Source organism: Zingiber officinale, chromosome 4B, assembly GCF_018446385.1.
Source record: "Zingiber officinale cultivar Zhangliang chromosome 4B, Zo_v1.1, whole genome shotgun sequence".
Classification (NCBI taxonomy): domain Eukaryota; kingdom Viridiplantae; phylum Streptophyta; class Magnoliopsida; order Zingiberales; family Zingiberaceae; genus Zingiber; species Zingiber officinale.
Genome location: NC_055993.1, coordinates 89921790 through 89945003, shown reverse-complemented (window position 1 = coordinate 89945003; position 23214 = coordinate 89921790). Strand labels below are relative to the sequence as shown.

The window sequence follows — 23214 nt, the reverse complement described above, 5'->3', positions numbered from 1 at the left end:
ATAATATTTTAAAAAAATATTAGGGATAAAGCTACATTTATATAATTAACAATTCGATTAGCTATTGAAGAAATGAAAGCAATAAACTATCTGTGAATTGTTTTAGATTTAGGTTAAACGTATCCAATGTTTTGCAATAAAGAAATAAAGGGAATCAATTTTTCAGATTATTGAATTTTTAATGCGAAACTGAGATTGTGGTCTCCTATTAATTTATCTGAGATTACACTATTTATGCTAATGAAATTCTCCCACGTTCTTAGTTATTTTTGTTTTTTATGGGATAAATTTTTAAAATTATTAAATCACATGGGTAATTTAAAAATTACCAAATTATCTACTAATTTTTCATTTTATTCCTATCAGCCCACTAATTTTTTTATCAATCAAATCAATTTTATTGTAGGTTGAAATATCAAAATTTTGAATAAATCAGTCGATTGATTTTTTTTTTATTTTTTATCCAAGTCAATTTTAGATAAAATCGATTGATGGACCAAATGATCTCGGATTGATATGAAATTAATGCTTATGAGTTCGGCTACCTCTTCTAATTATATTCATATCTTAAAACGTCAATCTGACTTAATATAATGAGAACATTGATTTTTTTTTTAATATGCATATTTTTGAAAAATTCAATTCGTATTAAAAAATTATTTTTTAATATATTTGGTCAAATTGATATTTGAGGACACGGATATAATCAAGAGAGATGATGAACACATAAAAACTAATTTTATGTAAATCCGAGATTATTTGGTTCATCATCCGATTTTGCTTAAAATTGGTTATTGGACCAAATGATCTAGATTTGATATGAAATTAGTTCTTATATGTTCGTCTAACTTTTCTAATTATATGCATGCCCTCAAATATTAATTTGATTCAATATATTGAGAACAATAATTTTTTAACACCAATATGCTTAAAAAATTAAATTTATGTTAAAAAAATCATCGCTCTCAATATATTAGGTCAAATTGATATTTGAGGGCATGAATATAATCAAGAGAATTAACTAAACACATAGGATCTAGTTTCATATCAATCTGAGGTCGTCTGATCTATCAACTATTTTTGGACAAAAGTAGTTGATTGACCAAAAGACCTCAAATTGATATATGTTGGGACCGAAAAGTAGCTAGAGAGGGGGGTGAATAGCTCGTCGCGTGCTCGTGGTCGGCATTGCTTGTTTCTTCAAAGATGTGCAGCGGAAATATACAAGAAACAACACACACAACGCTAACAAGTAGATTTACTTGGTATCCACCTCCAAAGGAGGTGACTAGTCCAAGGATCCACACACTCACACACCCTCCACTATGAATAACACTCCTTTATGGTAACTACCAAAGGCGGAGAAGCCCTACAAGTTCACACTACAAGAAGAAAGGGAAAGGATACACAAATACAAGCAAAAGCTTACGATGAGTATAGAAAACCCTAACCCTAGCTTTCTTCCTCAGCTGTAGAGCCGCCTCTTGACTTGGAAGACCTCCAAGAACCCTCAAGAACTGGCGATCTAAACTTTGTGGAGAAGCTCTGGAGTTCCTGTGAAGATCTGAGATGAATCGTATAAGCGCTGCTGAAGGAAACGCTCGCCTGCAGCTAAATACGACGCCAACGGTCGGATCCCGATCTATTGGATTGCTCCCAATCGATCGGGGAGGCTTTGGATCGATCAACTGATCGATCCAGAGCGCCTCTGTGCTCTCTGGAATAGCCTGGATCGATCGGCTGATCGATCCAGGGCTTATCGCGCACAAACAGCAGCTCCCAATCGATCCACTGATCGATTGGGACCTCTGGATCGATCTACGGATCGATCCAAAGGTGTTCTGTTCGTGGGGACTCACCCGATCGATCAACTGATCAATTGGGTATGATCCAATCGATCGGCTGATCGATCCAGATCTGCTGGATCGATCCGCTGATCGATCCAGATCTGCTGGATCGATCCGCTGATCGATCCAGATCTGCTGGATCAATCAGCTGATCAATCCAGATCTTGGTTTTTGCCCAAAAGTAAGTCCAAAGCCCCCTAAACCAACATCCAGTCAACCATGACTTGTTGGTACATAAAACCTAGCATCCGGTCACCCTTGACCAGCTAGGACTCTCTCACCAAGTGTCTGGTCAATCCCTTTGACCCACTTGGACTTTTCTCCTCTTGCCAAGTATCCGGTCAATCCCTTTGACCTACTTGGACTTTCACTAGATGTCTGGTCAACCTTGACCCATCTGAATTTCACCGTGCCTGCCTTCACTCACCAGGACTTCCCTTCTGCCTAGCTTCACTCACTAGGACTTTCACCTGGCTTCACTCACCAGGATTTCCCTTCTGCCTAGCTTCACTCACCAGGATTTCCCTTCTTCACAATCTCCCCACATGAACAATTGCACCTGCAATGTTCATGTGTTGTCTACAAGTATTGTCAAACATCGAAACCAAATCATCAAGACTCGAGCTTGACTCACTTCAAGTCCAGTCAAACAGGTCAACCTTGACCTTAGGGAATATTGCACCAACAATCTCCCCCTTTTTGATGTTTGACAATACCACTTGTAAGTTAGACTAATCCCATAGCCTAAACCTCCTTCATGCCACTAGGTAATGAAGGCATAAGTTAAACTCTTCATTCTCCTCCTTAGAGGGCAAACTCCCTCTAGGTAATGAAGTCCTAACTTAAACCCTTCATTCTCCCCCTATTGGCACACATCAACAACATGCTCCATCCTTGGGCACACATCAACAAATTCACTTGTTGAAAACTCTCCCTTTTGAGACTCTCCCCCTAAAGAGTTGCTCATCGTTGTTCACAACTTCACTCGTTGTGATCAACACGATAATGAAAGTCTCATACCCTTCATTATCCTTAACCCTACATTCTCCCATTAATGTAGTCAAATGCCCATCCGTGAGCTTTTTTAACTTAAACCACTTGAACAATGAGGATATCCACTCCCCATTAAAGTTCAAACGCTAAACCTTGAGCATGTTCTGAAAAGAAGGTTAACCACCTTCCAAGGTTCATGTAAAAAAAATAGTTTTCATGTCTTTAAAGAGTCCCTCCTCCTAAAGACATGGTGGTAACTTCTTTCATTGCACCAACAATGACTTGGAATCCCTAAACCTTTAGAAAACCCAAATTTAGAAGTTTTGAAGTTCAAAAATTCAATATTGAAACAAACCTCAATCTAAACTTCAATTTAGTCTTCCTTAACCAATCCATCCTTGTTTTCAACATGAAAATACCCTTCTTATGTATACACATGTATTTTGAGGGGTTAGGAATGGTTACCTAGACTAAAATAGGTTCAAAATGCTGAAAATAAGCTTTCCCAGCCAAAATCAGCATCTTCGATCGATTGGAGTTGGGTTCCAATCGATTGAACCCTTCTGAATCAATCCACTGATCGATTCAGTCTTCTTGGATCGATCCAGCGAGCTTCTGCTCGTGAGAAATGCCTTCTCAATCGATAGGCTGATCGATTGAGGCACTCCAATCGATCCACTGATCGATTGAAGTCCTGAAATTGCTGAAATTCAATTTCAGCCAATTTCAGAAACCCCTAGAAAATTCTACAAAATTCCAAAAATTGTGAAAATTTGTGTAGACATTATTTAGGGTATACTTTATTATGGAAAAATAGTTTTCTATGAAAATACATCATATTTTTAAAGATTGACATAAACTTGAAAACTTGCATAAACTTTAGTATTTTCTTCAAGTTTGTGTCTAACTATTCAATGGTGATTACTATCAAAAGATAGCCTTCACCAAGGTTTTCCAAAATTATTTTAAAAACATTTTCAAAACCAATATCCCACCATGTTCCTTGGGCTTAATACACATGACTTGTACATTAGCTTTCCCAATGATGGGAAAACACTTAACTATGTGTTTTGATGAACTCAAAACTCAAAAAAAATGCACTAAATCAATATCTTGAGTTTTGTTCATCATCCTAACATCTCACTTGTATCTAAAGTGCACAAAACACATACAAGTCATCTTATAGGACTTTGTGAGATGTAAAGTTTGGTTTTGCCCTAATCTAGGGATCATGCATATTTATCTAGGCATTTTGTAGATATTGGACATCCACCTAGGATGTCACTTGTTGATACACTTGTACCACTTGTTGGTACTTGTTGATAAATGTCATTTGTCCTTAATTTTAAGGAAATAAACATAATGCATGATAATGTTATGACATACATCAAAACGAAATAATTTTCAAAAGAAAATTTCCTATAACTACATGATGTATGTATGACATGACATGGTATTTTTGTATTTTCATAATAAGGCATGAATGCAAAAATAAAACATGATGTCATGACATATAATGGGTAAACAATCATGGCAAGGTTTAGCATAAATAAAATATACCTAGATTATCTATCTAAGTATCCTTAATCCTGGCTAATCCTAAAACTTAAACCCTAGATTGCCCAAAGTGCTTCAAGAAAGTGCCAACACCTAAATTGACATTTCTAATTCTCTTGATTAATTTATGCCAATTGAAATTAAGCATATTCCTCAAGTGTTGGCATATTTCATTTTTCCACAAGAGTAGCACTTTAAATTAAGGCTTAGATTTGCCTTTAACTAAGAACATACCAAAATCCCAACTTTTTAGTTCTCATGATTTCCCAAATTGTGCCAAATAAAATTAAAATCATCATTTTCAATTTTGACACACTTTACTCTTCCAAAGAGTAAATGATAAATCTATTTCATTTTCAACGGTTGATAATAACCTTGAAAATGCTCCTTGAGTGTCAATTTCTTCAAAGTTGGGTTAACTACCCTTCTTCTTAGAGTTGACACTCTCTAACCCATCTATGGGGTAGAAAAAATGCTCCTAGGAACCTAACACCTATTGGTGCTCCTTGGATGCTCTAGGTATTCACTAGGGATAACTTCCCTAGATACCTTCCTAGTTACCTTGTTTGGCTTCTTAGAAGCCTTGGTCACTTTTTCTAGGTCAATCCTAGGGATTGCTTCCCTTGTGACCTTGTTTGTGACTTTCTTAGACTTCTTAGAAGTCTTAGTCACGTTTGTCGTTGCAAAAATACTTCTAGGGATAACTTCCCTTGTATCCTTGACTTGACCTCTAGACTTAGGATTGGTTCCATAGCTATATGGAACCCTATGGTAAGTAGGTACATCCTTTTTGATTTTAGGTTTGTATCCCAAACCTCTATGGCCCTTGGATGACCCTTGTTGTCCTAAACCTAGATTTTGCTCATTTGGCCCTTTAAGGATATTTTCCATCCTTTTTAGGGTCTTTTCTAGTTTGTCAAGTCTTGACCTCAAGACTTGATTTTCCATCACTAAGTCCTTAGTTTTTGGTTTTCCATTAAATCCACGAGCATTTTTGTTTCTAGGCTTGTGGCTAAAATCCTTAGAGTTCTTGCCTAGACTTTTACCTACCTTCCTAACCCTAGGTGTGGTAGTCTTAGCATGGAGAGCCATATGTTTTTCTTTAATGTTACCATGCTCTCTATTCTTATGGTAAATAGCATTAAAATGATATAAGTTAGAACTATCATGCTTTTTACCATTATTTAGGGGGATAGGCTCAATGAATGATACCTTCATTTTTACCTTGGAGGCTCCCCCTTGAGTTGAGCTTCCTCCTTGAGCCTTGACCGCCTTCTTCCCCTTGGGACATTGACTCCGGTAATGTCCCTTTTGATTGCACAAAAAGCACACAATGTGCTCCTTGCTCATTTTTGTTCCAGGAGCGGTCTCCTTGGGCTTCTCCTTGCCCTTTTGTGCCACTTGGCCCTTCTTCTTGGCCAATTTAGGGCATTTGCTCTTGTAATGCCCATGTTCCCTACATTCAAAGCATATGATATGATTTTTATTATTAAATGAACTATTTATACCTTCTTGTGTAGGGGTGGCTTCTTCTCCTTTGGATCCAGATGCGGAGGCTTCCTCTTGATCCGATGATGATTCTCCTCCAATAGATATGTCTTGATTTGTGGAGGTGGAAGCTTCTTCATCCTCTTCTCTTCTTGACCCGGATGTGGAGACTTCTCCTTCTACTTGATCCGGTGTCACCAAAAGTTGCTCCCCCTCAATCCTAGAGGTGGAGATTTTTTCATCTTCATCTTGTACATGGAACAAGGAGTATGCTCCCTCCTTGCCCTCTTCATTGCATCCCTTTGAAGATGAAGCTTCTTCTTGGACTTTTTCTTCAGAGGTTGAGCATCTCTCAACTTCGGAGTCCTCCTCTTGGTCTTGATCCAATGAGTCGTCCTCTTTGGATTCCTCTTGATTCGGTACAGTGGAGGGGATCTCATGGATTGATGCCAATTTGCTCCAAAGCTCCTTGGCATCCTTGAACTCTCCAATTTTTTCAAGAATGTGGCTAGGCAATAGATTGACCAAAAGCTTGGTCACTTTATCATTGGCCTCACATCTTTGGATTTGCTCTTGGCTCCAATTGCTTTTCTTGAGGACTTTGCCCTTTGAATTTCTTGGAGCCTCGAAGCCTTCCATTAGAGCAAACCATTGCTCTATCTCCACCATTAAGAAGTTTTCGATCCTTGATTTCCAAAGATCGAAACTAGTATATGTGTACGGTGGAGCCACCCTTGTGTCAAATCCAAGTCCATCTTGGAATTGCATCATGAAGTTGAGCTTCTTGAATTCTTTGACTTTGATGAATTTTCTCCAACTTCTTCACCCTCTAGCTTTGCTTGTTTTGTTTGCCCCTTCCGGCGATGATTCCGGTGAAGAGTGGCCTCGCTCTGATACCACTTGTTGGGACCGAAAAGTAACTAGAGGGGGGTGAATAGCTCGTCGCGTGCTCGTGGTCGGCGTTGCTTGTTTCTTCAAAGATGTGCAGTGGAAATATACAAGAAACAACACACACAACGCTAACAAGTAGATTTACTTGGTATCCACCTCCAAAGGAGGTGACTAGTCCAAGGATCCACACACTCACACACCCTCCACTATGAATAACACTCCTTTATGGTAACTACCAAAGGCGGAGAAGCCCTACAAGTTCACACTACAAGAAGAAAGGGAAAAGATACACAAATACAAGCAAAAGCTTACAATGAGTATAGAAAACCCTAACCCTAGCTTTCTTCCTCAGCTGTAGAGCCGCCTCTTGACTTGGAAGACCTCCAAGAACCCTCAAGAACTGGCGATCTGAACTTTGTGGAGAAGCTCTGGAGTTCCTGTGAAGATCTGAGATGAATCGTATAAGCGCTGCTGAAGGAAACGTTCGCCTGTAGCTAAATACGACACCAACGGTCGGATCCCGATCGATTGGATTGCTCCCAATCGATCGGGGAGGCTTTGGATCGATCAACCGATCGATCCAGAGCGCCTCTGTGCTCTCTGGAATAGCCTGGATCGATCGGCTGATCGATCCAGGGCTTATCGCGCACAAACAGCAGCTCCCAATCGATCCACTGATCGATTGGGACCTCTGGATCGATCCACGGATCGATCCAAAGGTGTTCTGTTCGTGGGACTCACCCGATCGATCAACTGATCGATTGGGTATGATCCAATCGATCGGCTGATCGATCCAAATCTGCTGGATCAATCAGCTGATCAATCCAGATCTTGGTTTTTGCCCAAAAGCAAGTCCAAAGCCCCCTAAACCAACATCCAGTCAACCATGACTTGTTGGTACATAAAACCTAGCATCCGGTCACCCTTGACCAGCTAGGACTCTCTCACCAAGTGTCTGGTCAATCCCTTTGACCCACTTGGACTTTTCTCCTCTTGCCAAGTATCCGGTCAATCCCTTTGACCTACTTGGACTTTCACCAGATGTCTGGTCAACCTTGACCCATCTGAATTTCACCGTGCCTGGCTTCACTCACCAAGACTTCCCTTCTGCCTAGCTTCACTCACTAGGACTTTCACCTGGCTTCACTCACCAGGATTTCTCTTCTTCACAATCTCCACACATGAACAATTGCACCTGCAATGTTCATGTGTTGTCTACAAGTATTGTCAAACATCGAAACCAAATCATCAAGACTCGAGCTTGACTCACTTCAAGCCCAGTCAAACAGGTCAACCTTGACCTTAGGGAATATTGCACCAACAATATAAAGCTAGTTCCTATGTGTTCCTTTATTTCCCCTGATTATATCCATACCCTCAAATGTCAATTTAACCTAATATATTAAGAACAATAATTTTGTATACATAAATTAAAATTTTCAAATACATTCGTGTTTAAAAAATTATTATATTAATTCAAATTAATGTTTGAGGTTTTGTATATAATCAGGAGAGATAGACGAACACATAGAAACTATTTTCATATCAATCTAAGATCATTTGGTCTATCAGCCGATTTTGACCTCAGATTAACATGAACTAGTTCTTATGTGTTCGTCTACTTCTTTTGATTATATCCATGTTCTCAGATACCAATTTGATCCAATATATTGATAGCAGTGTAATTTGAACATAAATTAATTTTTTTAACACATCTGTATTTAAAAATTACTGCTCTTAATATATTGGGTTAAATTGATGTTTGAGGGCCTAGATATAATCAAGAGAATTAATTAAATACATAAAAATCAGTTTCATGTCAATCTGAGATCGTTTGGTCTATCAACCAATTTTACCTAAAATCGACTTTGATAAAAAAATAAATCAATCGCCTAATTTGCTCAAAATTTTGCCCTAAAAAATTGTTCAAACACACTTGTGTTCAAAAAATTACTGTTCTCAATATATTTAGTCAAATTGATATTTGAGAACATGAATATAATCAGGAGAAGTAAATGAACGCATAGGCCCAAAATCGACTGATAGACCAAATGATCTCGGATTGACATGAAACTAGTTCTTATGTGTTCGTCTACCTCTCCTGATTATATCCATGCTCTCAAATATCAATTTGACCAAATATATTGATAGCAATAATTTTTCTCCCGGGGCGTAGCGCAGACGGTGGGTGCATGACATCTTTGGTGTAATGACCAGGGGTCGATTCTCAAGAACTGATGACCTGGGATTTATCCCACCATGTGCCTATGGCCTGTGTACCTGCATGTACCTCCCTCCATATCCGTGAGGCCAACACTAGGGGGTCACTAATATAGCAGATCTATCTTTTTATAGCAATGATTTTTTATACACGAATTAAATTTTCAAATACATTTATATTTTAAAAAATCATTGCTCTCAATATATTGAGTCAAATTGATGTTTGAGAACATGTATATAATCAGGAGAGGTAGACGAGCACATAAGAACTAGTTTCATGTCAATCCGAGGTCATTTGGTCCATTAGTCGATTTTGCCTAAAACCAACTGATGGACTAAATGACCTTGCATTAACTTGAAATTAATTTTTATATGTTTGTCTACTTCTCCGGATTATATATATATCCTCACATCAATTTGACTCAATATAATTAAGAAAGGTGATTTTTAAATACAAATGTACTTAAAAATTTTAATTTGTGTTTAAAAAAAATTATTGCTCTAAATATATTACATCAAATTGATATTTAAAGGTATGGATATAATCAGGAGAGGAAGACGAATACATAAGAACTAGCTTCGAGATCATTTGGTCCATCAACTTATTTCGTCCAAAATTAGCTGATGAACTAAACGACCTCGAATTGACATGAAACTAAGTCCTATATATTTGGCTTGTTCGCTTGATTATATTTATGTACTCAAATATAATTTTAACTTAATATATTGAAAATAATGATTTTTTAACACGGATTGAATTTTTTTTCAAACACATTAGTGTTAAAAAAATCGCTGCTCTCAATATATTGATTCAAATTATCATTTGAAGACATGAATATAATCAGAAAAAATAACTTTCAATATATTGAGTCAAATTATCATTTGAAGACATGAATATAATCAAAAAAGATAGTCAAACACAAAAATTAATTTCATATCAATCGTACAATTATTTGATTTATCAACCAATTTTATCTAAAATTAACTTTGATTAAAAAAATAAATTAGTTGATTAATTTTTTAAATTAATAATTTAACTTATAAATTAACAGAAAATGAATTTAATATTAACTAACCGAACCGAATTAAAATTTTACTAAAATTAAATTAACAAAATCAAATTAAAAATCAATTATTTCAATTAACACCAAATTAATTAAATTTATTTTTAAAAAAATAATTTTATATCAAATTAATACCAAATTAACCAACTGTTCACCCCTAAATAAAATAGAAAATAAATATGTAATTTGATAAATTTGAAACTACTCTACGCAATTTAATAATTTTAAAAACTTACCTACACGATTTAATAATTTTAAAAACTTATCTACGCGATTCAGTAAAAAACTATAATTATTTTACATATAAGGTGATGGAGAACACTTACCGGATAGAGAAACAACTTAGCACTGAAGAAAATAAACAAAATGAAAATACACTTCTCCAACTTGACAATCACACAACTGGTACTAGTTTTAGAAAAAGCAAATGACCCTAGTTGATGATTCAAACTGCATGAATTCTTGTTGCAATATCTAAAAAAACACAATGGAAACATCAAAATGGGTATTGTAGAAATCCATGATGACCTAAATCCTTATGTACATTTCCTGAGTTAAATATCACAGCACAATAAGCGTTTCAGGCTAGTAAAACATGATTGCAGATAATGGAAACAGCAGTTCTCCAATCTAGGATAATGAACTTATTAATCTTTCTTATTGGTACCATGAAATTGCCGTCCAGCCTCAACAGCTTCCCTGAAAGAAAACAGGGCAAGGAAATTGAATAAATGAACAAGTAGCCATGCAGTTAATGATACTATATACAATAATTTACTCCATAGATTTGTGTAAAAGTTTATGGAATTTGTTTCAGCAACATGTTAAGGAATAGATTTGAACTTGAATGGATTGAGTTTCTTCATAAAGCAGATTGATGCGATGCTTTATTTATAAAGCAGACTTTCCTCTTCTCGAATCTGGGCAGATCTATTTTGGAGGAGATAGAGAGGGAAGAGGACACTCTTTCATTTATTCCTATCCCTCCAGCTTTTTTTCATAACTTTTATTTAGCAAAAAGATTCAACAAGTTTTTGACAAACACAAAGCCAAAAAACTATTTACAAATTTGAAGATCTGGAAGAGCACTCAAAAAGGATATACGATTATTGAATGTATGTGCTCAGTTTAATATTTTAAGTTTAAACTCCAGGCGCACACTTGAAAGGACATTTGGATGCTCAAATAAGAGATGCAAATATATTATTCTAGTGCCAAACACGAAACAAGCACCATTTTTATCCTTTGACCCAAACTCATATAAGATGACAAAGGAATCATCAATTTCAATAATATTATTATACCTGAAAGCCTCCACAAGCTCCTTGTTCTCAGGATCAAGTTCTACAGCCTCATAAAAGACACTTGCTGCTTCATCGAACCTCTGATAAAAATAGAAAGAGCTAGTTCATAACACAGGTATTACAAAGGAACCCAGGGAAGTGAACAACCAACTTAGAAGCCATACTTGTAATAAGCGTAGTGCTGCACCTTCTCTGTAGTATGCTTTAGGCCAATCTGGCTTGAGAGCTCTACAAGCCTTCGCATCAGCCAAGGCCTGCTCACCTTGTCCTAAGCGAATCCAGCAGAGGCTTCTATTTGATAGCAAAGTAGCTTCATTTGGGTCAAGATCTATGGCCTGGTAATTGTTTGAAAAGATTCAGTCACTATGCAACTTCCTTTAAAAATCTCAGTCAGAGCTCACATTCTGATACTATCAATCTCAATCATAGCCAGGGCCAAAATCCAAACACTTTAATATATATATATAACTGATAAAAATACACGAAACATAAGAAATGAAAATGACATTAAAGCGGGCACAGGAATTTTGCTTCCAAAGAACTTCCTTTCTCATCCATTAACTTACCCCTGCTGATTGCTAGTACTAGTGACAGGAGACTAGTAAGCCCCAACTACAACAGGTATACTTGTCAACCATATAAAAACAAGACCACTGTAGTTTTTTTTTTTCCAGTTAATGGTAAATTCATGGTTTAAGCTGTGTTTTGCCATTTTGATTACAACAAAAGTTCCAGCTACCTAGGAACAGCTTCATAGAACTTATCTCACTGTTTAACACAAGGTTTCACTAACCAAAGAGGTGACAAGAGCTTTAGTGTCACAAAGGACTTGCCGGACATATGTATAAACCAACTAAGGCCTTGGTGAATGGGAGCTCGTATATGTTTCACCTTAAAAATGTGTGAATCCAACACCTGAAATTGTAAGTCAACATCTTTAAAGAGTCCAACACATTAAAATAATTACCTGTGTATACGCATCTACTGCCAACAGATAGTCTTTTTTCCTGAAGGCATCATCACCTCGTGACTTTGCTTCTAAGGATCTCTTTTTAGCTTCAGGTGTCACCTGCATAAGGTGGAAGTAATTTACCAAGAGTTGACAAGAGCCTGAATACTGGATCAAGAATTTATTTTTCTTGCATCCCTATTTCGGTAAATCCAATTAAATAACGGTCTTTAAATAGATGGGACTATTTTTCAGCAATTAATCATTATAGATATGCATAATCTAACAAGAAGGATGTATCTTTATAGGAGAGAGCAAACATGACAATAGCAACAACCAAACCTTTATCCCACTAAGTGAAATTGGTTATATAGATCCTCTTATGCCATTGGGCTCGATCTTCTACTATATCCATGAATTTTATTCTATTTTATTGTCAATAAGCAAGTCTTCTTTAAATTTTTTTCCATTGATTAATGTGTATTTGTCATGATCTCACATGACAAAACACAAAATTCACATCAGACTTCTTTAATAATATATCAACCTGGAAGTCCCATCAGCATATCATGCTAGATATTAACTACCATACTGCGACGACTACACAGTCACAGGTTGCTGAATAAGCTACAGACATAACATCCGCGACAATCAAAATATAACCAAAGGTAATCTAGGAGCCAGAATGCCACCTCAACAATATCTGGCTTTTGTAAAGTAGCACCTTGCGTAGAGTCAATTTCCTCCTTACGGATCTGCACAGAGAAGAAAGTGTTTAAAGCTACATGCAAACACCAAATGTAAGAATTAAACAGCAAAAAAACTCGTCAATGTTTTAGAAATTGCCAATCATTATGCCTATCATTTGAACAAACAAGTGCAGAATAGACTTTTTCTTTTTGCAAGTATGCAATTTCAATTCAAGAGCACTAGGATTTTTCTAATCCATAAACCTGCTGCGAGCTTGCATCAGATTGCATGAATTCAATAACTCCATCAATGCTCCAGTTGGAAATCTTTGGAATTGAGGATGTCAATGGCAAAAGAACTTCAATAGCATCACGATTTCCTCTCAGAGCAGCAATCTGTATTGGCTTTAAACCATCCTGCCAGATGTAGATATGTACATTGAATATGCTTCCAATAATACTAAGTCAATAAAACTTTTCTATCAAATAAAATCTACCTGTATTATTTAGCAAATTAAGTTAGCCTTTCACACAATTAAGTTCAAGTACAATCCAGAAGAGATGTCAGAAACGATGATAAAATCATGTCATCATCACAACCCTTACCAATCCAGGTTCCTTGCCACTCTTAAATATTTCAACTATAGCAGCTTAATCCTAGTTCTTGTAACATGTATTAAACAAGATCCCACAAAAAAAAGTAAGAAATCAAGAATGACTTTCTTGATCATATGATTATTTGGATGTTTATTTATATCCATCTAAGAAAATAAATCGGATCAAACTTGAACAATTCAAGTTACAGTATATATATTAGGATTTGATGACAAAAGATGTTGCATGCAACATCATCAATCCAAATTGTTTTACCTTTTCTAACATAAATGACATAAAAGGCTTTAAAATTTATCATTACACATTAAAGAAAAGCCATTAGCCATACTTTTTGTGGTTCATCCAAGGAAATTAAGCTTGAGATAGTTGATTCTGAAACTTAGTTTAGCCAAACAGAACATTTTTCTTTTAATCAGTGTATAAAATACCGTCCGTGCCGGGCGGCACGGACGGTTTTTACCGTTCCGCCGGGCGGCCGAAACCGGCACGGGAGCACCTCCCGTCTCGGCGGCGCCGGAGGAGACGCGGGACGCCACCGGCGGCGTCCCGCGACGACTTCGGCACCGAAGGCGTCGTACGCGACGCCTTCTGCGGCGCCAATGGTGTCGCTGAAAGCGTCCGGCAATGTAGCCGGACGCTTCCGGCGACGCTTCCAGCGCCGCCGGACGCCTCCCACGGGATCGCCCGCGATGATCACGGGCGATCTCGCGTACGCCCCTTTTTTTTTTCTTTTTCTTTTTTTAATAATTATTTATTTTATTTAATAAATTTAAACAATTCCTAAGGAGGAGTGTGATATTCCGAAGAGGCTTTTACAAACCTAATTAAATTATCCTAATAAAATATATAAAAAATATATTTAAAATTAAAATAAATTAAATAAATTTTATTAATTAATATTATGAAAAAATAATGTTTTAAATTTTATTTAAAAATTAAAAAAATATAATAATTCTTATTTATATTCTAATATATTTTTTATTATTTTAAATTTCATTTAATTTTTAAAAAAAATTCTAAATTTTTTTTAAAAATTCTAAATTTTTTTAAAAATTCTAATAAATTATATTTATATTCTGATTTTTTTTATTTTTTTAAAATTTTTTATTATTTAAAATATATATTATTTAATTATTAATTAATTAAATGAATAAATAGTTATTTTATTTATTTAATAATAATAATAATATTATTATTATTATTATTGTTATTATTATTATAGATACTTCCATTTTAATTTGAATTATTGTTATATCAATTCTATTTAAATAAATTTATTTTTAATTATTTTTTCTAACAATATTAAATTATTCAATAATTGAGAACTTATAATAAATCAATATACAACTTATTTTTATATATACCATAAACATATTTATCTTATAATTAGATAAATAAAAAATACCGAAACTCTATCGGCACGGCACGATACGATACCGAAACCGTATCGTTCCGGTCTGAGACCGAAACCTCGGCACGGGTCGAAATTTTAAACCTTGCAGTTTTAATGACATTAGTGTACAAAATTTAGATGAGCTCATGATCCTTTGTTAAGAAAACATCCATGATTAAAGCAAATAAAAATGCACCTAAAACAGATTACATAGATCAACCACAGGAAAAATATATATTGATATCTCTGAACCCACAAAAAAACACATTGATATTTAATATGTCATAAACAAAATTTTACTCTGATATATAATCACAATAAACCATACCTCATCACAAAGATTAGGATTTCCTCCAGCTTTTATTAAACAATTGATAATTTGCCGGTTTCCATTATCAGCAGCAACATGCAATGGAGTTGCTCCACCTGCACTGACATTTGGATCAGCACTTGCCTATAAAGATAAAAGAAATAAATTAATAACTCAAATATATTATACAGTACATATAATGACTATGAAACTAAAGCAAACAATACCCAAATGAAACATTGAGTGAAATTGAACACAGAAATGAGATTGTGCCAACTTACTGCAAATAGAATATAATGTAAATATGTAATAAATGTCATGGCAGTTACTTCTGTAATACGTGCTAAAAGTGGTAACAGTGTGCAGATTTCTGGTGTAATTTTCTTGAGGTTTAATTAAAAAGTTGAAACATATATGTATCAAGGATATCTAAGTTAAATATACAATATTTATACTCTTTGTTTGACTTTATGATGTAATCTTTGTACCACAAAGTGCTAATCAAATTGGAATTAGTTTTATCAGCATGGATCAGGATACTGACATATTTAACCAGTAATATCTGCATAAAGAGACATGAAACAGCATTTAATTAGTTTAGTAGCAGTCATATTGAGAAAACAGTTCATGTTAAGGTTAACTAATGCTGAAACTAACACTGTTATCTCTGTCCTATGCAATCAAAAATCATCTACAACTACAAATAATGCTCTATCTGCCCTTAGTTTTCTATTGTTTCTGCTACTCACAAGTCTGGATAGTGACAAAATGTTGGATAGAACCCCACATAAATTAAACTGAAACAATGGTGTCAACATCTTCCAGTTTCTTCTACATTGGCAAGGCATGGTCATGGTTTAAAATCTCGAGCCGTGCTAAGGTTTCAGTCCTAGACCAGAATGATACAGTTTCGATACTATATGGTGCCTGTGTCGATCTAGTTTAGGTATTTTTTAAATATAAAATATATAAACTAAAAAAAAAAAATTATATACATATATTAAATTAATGAAATAATTTTATTAGGCTTTAATTAAACCTATTTAAATTATCCTAGTTATAGTCAGGAGTTGATTAAAATTATTAAAAGCTAAGTTTATTATTATGCCCAAATTAAATTGCTTTCGTCGTCCTTGTTCCACAATGACCACGAGCACGCTAGCCCGAGTGGCGCGTCTAGATTCGTCGTTGGGTCCTGGCGACGGTTTAGACACATCGCCAGGCTCGCACGATGATTCTGAATGCGTCGCAGGGCTCGTGTGACGCTTTCGTACCCGTCGCCTTGCTTGCGTAATGCTTCTGGACCCGTCGCCTTGCTCGCGCGATGCTTCCGGACTCGTCGCCGGGCTCGTGCAATGCTTCCAAACTCATCGCAGGGCTTGCACGATGCTTCCGGATGCATCGCCGGGCCCATGTGAAGTGTCACGGCATGCCGTTGTTGTGCCGATGCTGGTCTACGAGCAGAACGAGATGTTTTGCTCATATTGGGCAAAACAAAACGAGATTTGAAACCATGGGTATGGTACTTCCATACCGATAGACCTAGTTTTGGCAAATTGCAGCCATACTGAAACATTGCCTTAACCAAAGATCATTACGCAATGCAATTACTTAGCACCATGCATTTCATCCCCTTAAAATCCACGAATCATCTAATACTTATTCTGTACCTTGCCGATTCTTCACTAGTTCACATATCAGAGCCACAGATATGCTATAATTTACTTTGTTTCGCCTTTTAAAGAACTCACGTAAGATCATTGTGTCACACTAATTGCACTTCCCAAGCCACCACAATTAAGAATAATTTGTAGCACAAGTAGTAGACCACTATGCCCTTCAGACCTTCCCACAATCCTCAGAATCAGGAAAAGTCCATAACATTACTTCAACACAAACATTTTTTTGTCTCGAATGAAGATGCATTTAGTCTGAATGGATATTTCATAGCACTTGAAATAATTAAAATATTGGAAAGGACTTGAGTATAAAAGCGATGTTACTAGAAGTCTAGAACCACGATCCATATATTCAACCTCAACAACTTGTACAATTCAGGACTAAAGTTATGAACGAATTAATGAAACATGTGAATGGTTCAATATAGCAAAAGCAACAAAGTAAAGCAATGACAAGAGGGATATCAAGTAGACTCTATGACAAAAGTTAGAAAATTACAGCTAACCAATATTTATCTTCGATAAACAACATATAGTCACACAACTTGCCACTTTGAGAAAATTTCATAATCAGATATGGAATTATACCTCAAGTAGCAACTCCAAGCATGGAAGTGATTCAGCTGCAACAACCGATAACAATGGAGTGATATTGTCATCAGTTTCAGCATTTGCCTGCAGAATTTTACATTATATATCAGCACATTTTATTATTACACAAAAGCCTGTCTTCCAATCAAAAGTTAGAATGCATGAGCATTGAGACGGAAAATGGAAGTCAAGGATGTGGTAGATCTTTTCTTCAGTAAGGAAACAGTAATCTCCTTTGTAGTAAAACAAAATGATATTTTACGGTTTAAGAAAATGCATGACATTTAATAACTATTTTGACCAATTGAGCTATAAAGGAGCATACAGGAAATAATGCATTATATGATGTGTTAAAAAATACGCTTTTATATATTCCATATCATATACCAGAGTAATCAACCTAACAATCAAAATAGATAATACTTGCATCTATCACATACTAATAAATTTAATCATCTTAAGCAAACTATAAAGCCAGAGTTAACACTTAACATTGTGTATGAATCTAAGTAATATATATCAGAACACAAATTGTTTAACAATGCATGTTAACACCCACCCAACATGCTATATATAAAACAAAATTTACATATTTACCTAGATACATAAAATTCACTTTTTGTTTGTTATTTAGCGAATTGTTCAATTGCATATCAATATCCAGCAGTTAATGAGTCAGTCAGTATCATCCTTACACAGTGAAAAATGTAAGCAAGCATATGTGCTTCACTGCATAAGACTAGAGTAGTATAAAGCATAGTTTGCAAAATCATCATAGGATCATACGATCCTACGATCCGGAAACCCAAAATCGATCCAGGATCGGGCAGAATCGTTCTTTGCAATAGGATCGCAGCAGGATCGGTAGGATCGGAACAGAATCGGTAGGATCAGAACAGGATCGGAGCAGAATCGGAGCAGGATCGGTGGAAGCTTTGAGAGGTCATAACTTTTGACTTGGATTGAACCACGGGACCTATAATATATCAAATCAAAGCTCATTCAGAGATCTTTAATAAATTTCAAAGTTTATCCTTAACAACCCTATTTCAAACCCAAAAAATATCATTTAAATCCTTTTTGGATGTCTAGAAGATTTTATCTTTTTTTTTATTATCTTTTTTTCATCTTATTATGGTTTTAAATTATTTAAACATATGTTTAATTATTTTTTAGTTAGTTTTTTATCAATAATATTCTGTCATTTCTTTTCACCGAAATAATGAGTTTTTGGATGCCTATTGTCTAGTATTGTGTGGCATCAACCAGTCTTTAGAAGATTATTTCCGGCGTTCATATATGAATCAAAAGATTCAATAACTTCTGTTATATACTTTAGGTGCTTTGTTGACTTTTAAATTGAATTATCTTATAAACCAAGGAAATATTTTTGACATTTAATGTGTTATTATTATTGTGTTAATAGAAATTTTATATTTTTTCATTTTATGATATGAAAATATAAATATTATTACTATGCGAGAATGATAGTTGAATTACAAGTTAATTTAAATTTATACATGTAGTAATGTAATTTGAGGTGTTGAGTGTAAATGATTGCATATATATACAAAATTAGTTATTTATTTATATGTAAATGAACTTTTTAGGTATTTTTCTAATTATTAATCATGTATGATAAGATTTTAAGGGTTTTTGGTAAGATCGTACAATTCTACGATCATTCGATTCTGACCCTAAATTGATTCTGCGTAGAATCGCAATTCTACAAACTATGGTATAAAGAACTTACAAGGACACTAAAAATAACGTGCTAGACCAAAATCACAATTAATTCATGTAGTTAAAATGGAGCTATTTAAAGCGCACGCGTGCACGCGCACACATAAATCCTACAGAAGTAACTGCCATGGCCTCTCCAAGGTACGACAATGAAATGATGAAAGGAGAAAATCTGCCATTTTGCTTTACCAAAAATAACAGTTTCAAGAAATAAAAAACATCAACATAAATGGACATGATTTGGTGTGCCAATATTTCAAATCATGGTTCAAATACATAATCCAACAGAAATTCATTAAATGAAATAAATACTCAAATATCAACCAAAGCATAAAGTTTGGAAATACTTGGGAAGGATACCTTTGCATGGCGTTCTAATAAAAATTTAACTGCATCTGGCTGCCCATGACCAGCGGCCCATATCAAAGGAGTACCAGCATCACTTTGTGATTCAATGTCAACACCTTTTGAAAGTAAGAGCTTCATAAGTTCAAGGTTCCCTGCACATATTAAGGAAAATAAGATGATAAATCTGACAAACCAAAAGGGAATATATGTGTTAAAGAAGTCATTATAAAGAAAACTTATCAAAAACATTTAATATCAATAATATTTATTTTTTGTCAGATGCACTCAAAATATGAAATGTAGTTTAAACAATAACAAAAGAAAGGGATAAATAACTTGGATAGAATGATAAAGAATAATAAGAAACAATGTAATTAAAAATATAGTCTCTAATTAATAAAGAAACCACTAGTAACATTGAACTTTGTTTTGTCCTATCATCAGGTCATGAGAAATGGGAAAATGCAGAATTTCACTTTTATGAGTTCCAGATGAGGAAAAATAGAAATGGCCTTGAAATTTCCAGCTCAGTATGTATACATCAACCTTTTTTCGGGCATCATTTATGTCCACGACCTTTTCCCTCAATTTGATGTTCAATACATAATCCAAATTGTGTTCTTCGTTTGACATAAACAAATGATGTATTACTCCATAAATGCTACATACAGGAGAAGAAACAAATGAACAGTACTTCCAATGTCATAATCTTACTGCAATTGATATGCTTTATGACCTTCCAAGTCTTTAATTAAGTAAAAATTTCTCCATGTATTGTATGTAATCTACTTAGATGCTATATTCTTGCAACACTTATCAGAGAAATCATAACATGGCACAAGTAGACTTATCATAGTGTGGTGCAACAATAATGCCTCCTTATTAACAGAACTGTTCATGTTAAGTGCTAATAGACCTCTGACCATGATTAAGAGAAATGTACTAACATAGAAGAAGAGTAGACCTATTCCAGCAGCATGGTGAAGAGCTGTTGCTCCTAAATCACTAGAAGCAGAAGGGTCTGCCCCCTGTTCGAGAAGATATTTTGCTGTTAAATAATGTCCTTGACGAGAAGCATGAATAAGAGGTGTCTCACCTGCAAGGAAAACAAAAGTAGATCTAATTCCTGCTCTCATTCTGTCCATTTTAGATAAAGGTAAAACATCAAGGGAAGAACACCGTGGACTTTACAAAATGCAAAGTTGAATGGGTAAAAGCAAAGACTAGCTAACAAAAAATTCTGCATTCTCTTTCAACGATAAGTACATAATCAATAACTTAATCCAAATTTGTAGCCAATTTATGCAAATATATGAATCAAACCCGTACCATCATCATCCTTCACGTCGACATCGAGCTTCAACTCCTCCAGCAAGTACTGGCACACCTCAGTCCTCCCTTCTCTAGCCGCAAAATGAAGCGCTGTCCGATTGTTGGCGTCCTTCACATCGGCAACGGTTGCGGCAATGCCATTACCCTCGTCCAGCACCTTCGCCAACTCTGTAGGCGCACGAAAAGGATCAGAAGGCAATGCAAAAGAAAACTCGGAGAAAGAGAGTCGGCAAGGGAACTAACTCTTGAAGAGATCGAGGTTCCCTGTGCGAGCAGCATTAAGAAAGTTCTGGACTGTTTGCCGCACTGGATGGAAGAAGAAGAGTAGCGAGAAGAAATCAATAGAACAGATTCAAGATCGAAGAACAATAAAAAAAAGGGAATAATCGATTTGTTTTCTTCTCGATTGTATGGGAGAAATGTCTACCTGACAGTGCTGCGGAAGCATCGCGGGCCATTGTTGGCTCTGAAGGATCTTTTCGCTTTGGAGGTTTGGGGGCGAAGGGTTTTACAACAGAGTCGAACCTTCCAGATCGGCTTGAGGTGGAAACGAACCGAACCGATTTTAACCCTAAATCAGGATTAGAGCTATTCATATAGAGATGAGTATTTGCTTAAAATCAAATTGAATCCATTTTTTTCAACAATCCAACTATTTTCAATAAAAATTAAATAAATTAAATTAAATTTTTGATAAAATCAAATAAATCAAATCAAAAATTAATTAGATTTAATAAAAATTCAATTCAATCTAAAATTTAAAATTTTAATTTAATTAAAAATAATAATTTATTCAATTTAATTGAATAAAAAATTTCAAAACCTAATCTGAATTGAATTAATTATTTTTAAAAAAATAATTTTTAAATAAATCAAATTAAAATTTTAAATTCGATCAATTTTATACCTTTATTCCGTTTAATCGAACTTTAACTCATACATATTAGTTGAGAAAATATCATTTAGCCCACGTAATTTTTTTTTTGTTTTTTTTTTCGGATTTTTAACAATACCCTCTAGAGTTTTTTTAACCATCGCTTCTGTTTTTATGTAATTGTTAAAATTTTAACGGTATAATTTGGTAAAAAAAAACATGGTCCTTATCAAAATCGTATATATAACAATTATGGTCAAATTTATCATAAAAATATTATAACAATTATAGTACCTAATTAGTAACGGATGACTTTTTAGTTTTACAGTGAAGTTAATTATGTTGATGTAAGTCTTATATGTATAATATTTTAACTAAGTTGAATTAATTTATTTTTATATGTTACAGTACATGTTATATAGAATGTCATTTTTAATTATATATATATATATATATATATATATATATATATATATATATATATATATATATATATATATAGCGCTGATATGTTGCGCATCATACCGTACGCGATTATGCGCGCGCAGCATATCAGACTTATTTTTCATTATTTTTTTAGATTTTAATTTAAAAAAAAATCAATATTTCTTATATAATTCCCTAATATCTGTGCGCAATTTGTTTTTTCATACTTTTTTAGATTTTAATTAAAAAATAATATTTCTTATATAATTCCCTAATACATAAATATATTCCTTAAACACATTATAATATTCCATAAATACTTAAATTTATTTTATTTTTAATTTTTCTTTTTACTAAACACTATAACCTAATTGGTAAGTATGAATCCTAGAGATAAAATCTTAAAAAAAACTAACTTAAAAATTATAACCCAATTGGAAAACCCGAATCCTAGGGTTCAGGCTTTCCAATTAGATTATAGTATTTAGTTAAAAGAAAAATTAAAAATGAAATAAATTTAAGTATTTACGGAGTATTGTAATATGTTAAGGGGATATCTTAACGTATTAGGAATTTATATAAAGAAATATTTTTTTTTAATTCAAAATTTCTTTGTTTTTTAAATTTGTTAAAATTTTGAATTAAAAAAATAATTAAAATATTTTTTTAAGATTTTATTTCTAGGATTCAAGTTTCCCAATTGGGTTATAATTTTTAAGCTAATTTTCTTTTTTAACATTTCACCTCTAGGGTTCAGGCTTCCCAATTGAGTTATAGTGTTTAGTTAAAAGAAAAATTAAAAATAAAATAAATTTAAGTATTTACGGAGTATTGTAATGTGTTTAAGGGATAAATTTATGTATTAATATTTTATATAAGGAAATGTTGAATTTTTTAAATT

The 23214-nt window shown here is 34.3% G+C and overlaps 1 protein-coding gene across 1 annotated transcript; it reads right to left on the bottom strand.

The window, feature by feature from the left end:
• Window positions 1-10472: 10472 nt before the first annotated feature.
• Window positions 10473-21562, bottom strand: LOC121975452 (ankyrin-1-like). Its single transcript, XM_042527114.1, has 13 exons — window positions 21441-21562; window positions 21257-21319; window positions 21011-21181; window positions 20646-20777; window positions 19694-19833; window positions 17588-17674; window positions 15339-15464; window positions 13267-13419; window positions 13006-13068; window positions 12332-12433; window positions 11529-11699; window positions 11365-11444; window positions 10473-10759 (listed from the first exon to the last, which is right to left on the bottom strand). Exons 1-13 carry the CDS (start codon window positions 21469-21471, stop codon window positions 10708-10710), a joined length of 1371 nt encoding a protein of 456 aa, XP_042383048.1. The 5' UTR covers window positions 21472-21562; the 3' UTR covers window positions 10473-10707.
• Window positions 21563-23214: the final 1652 nt, after the last annotated feature.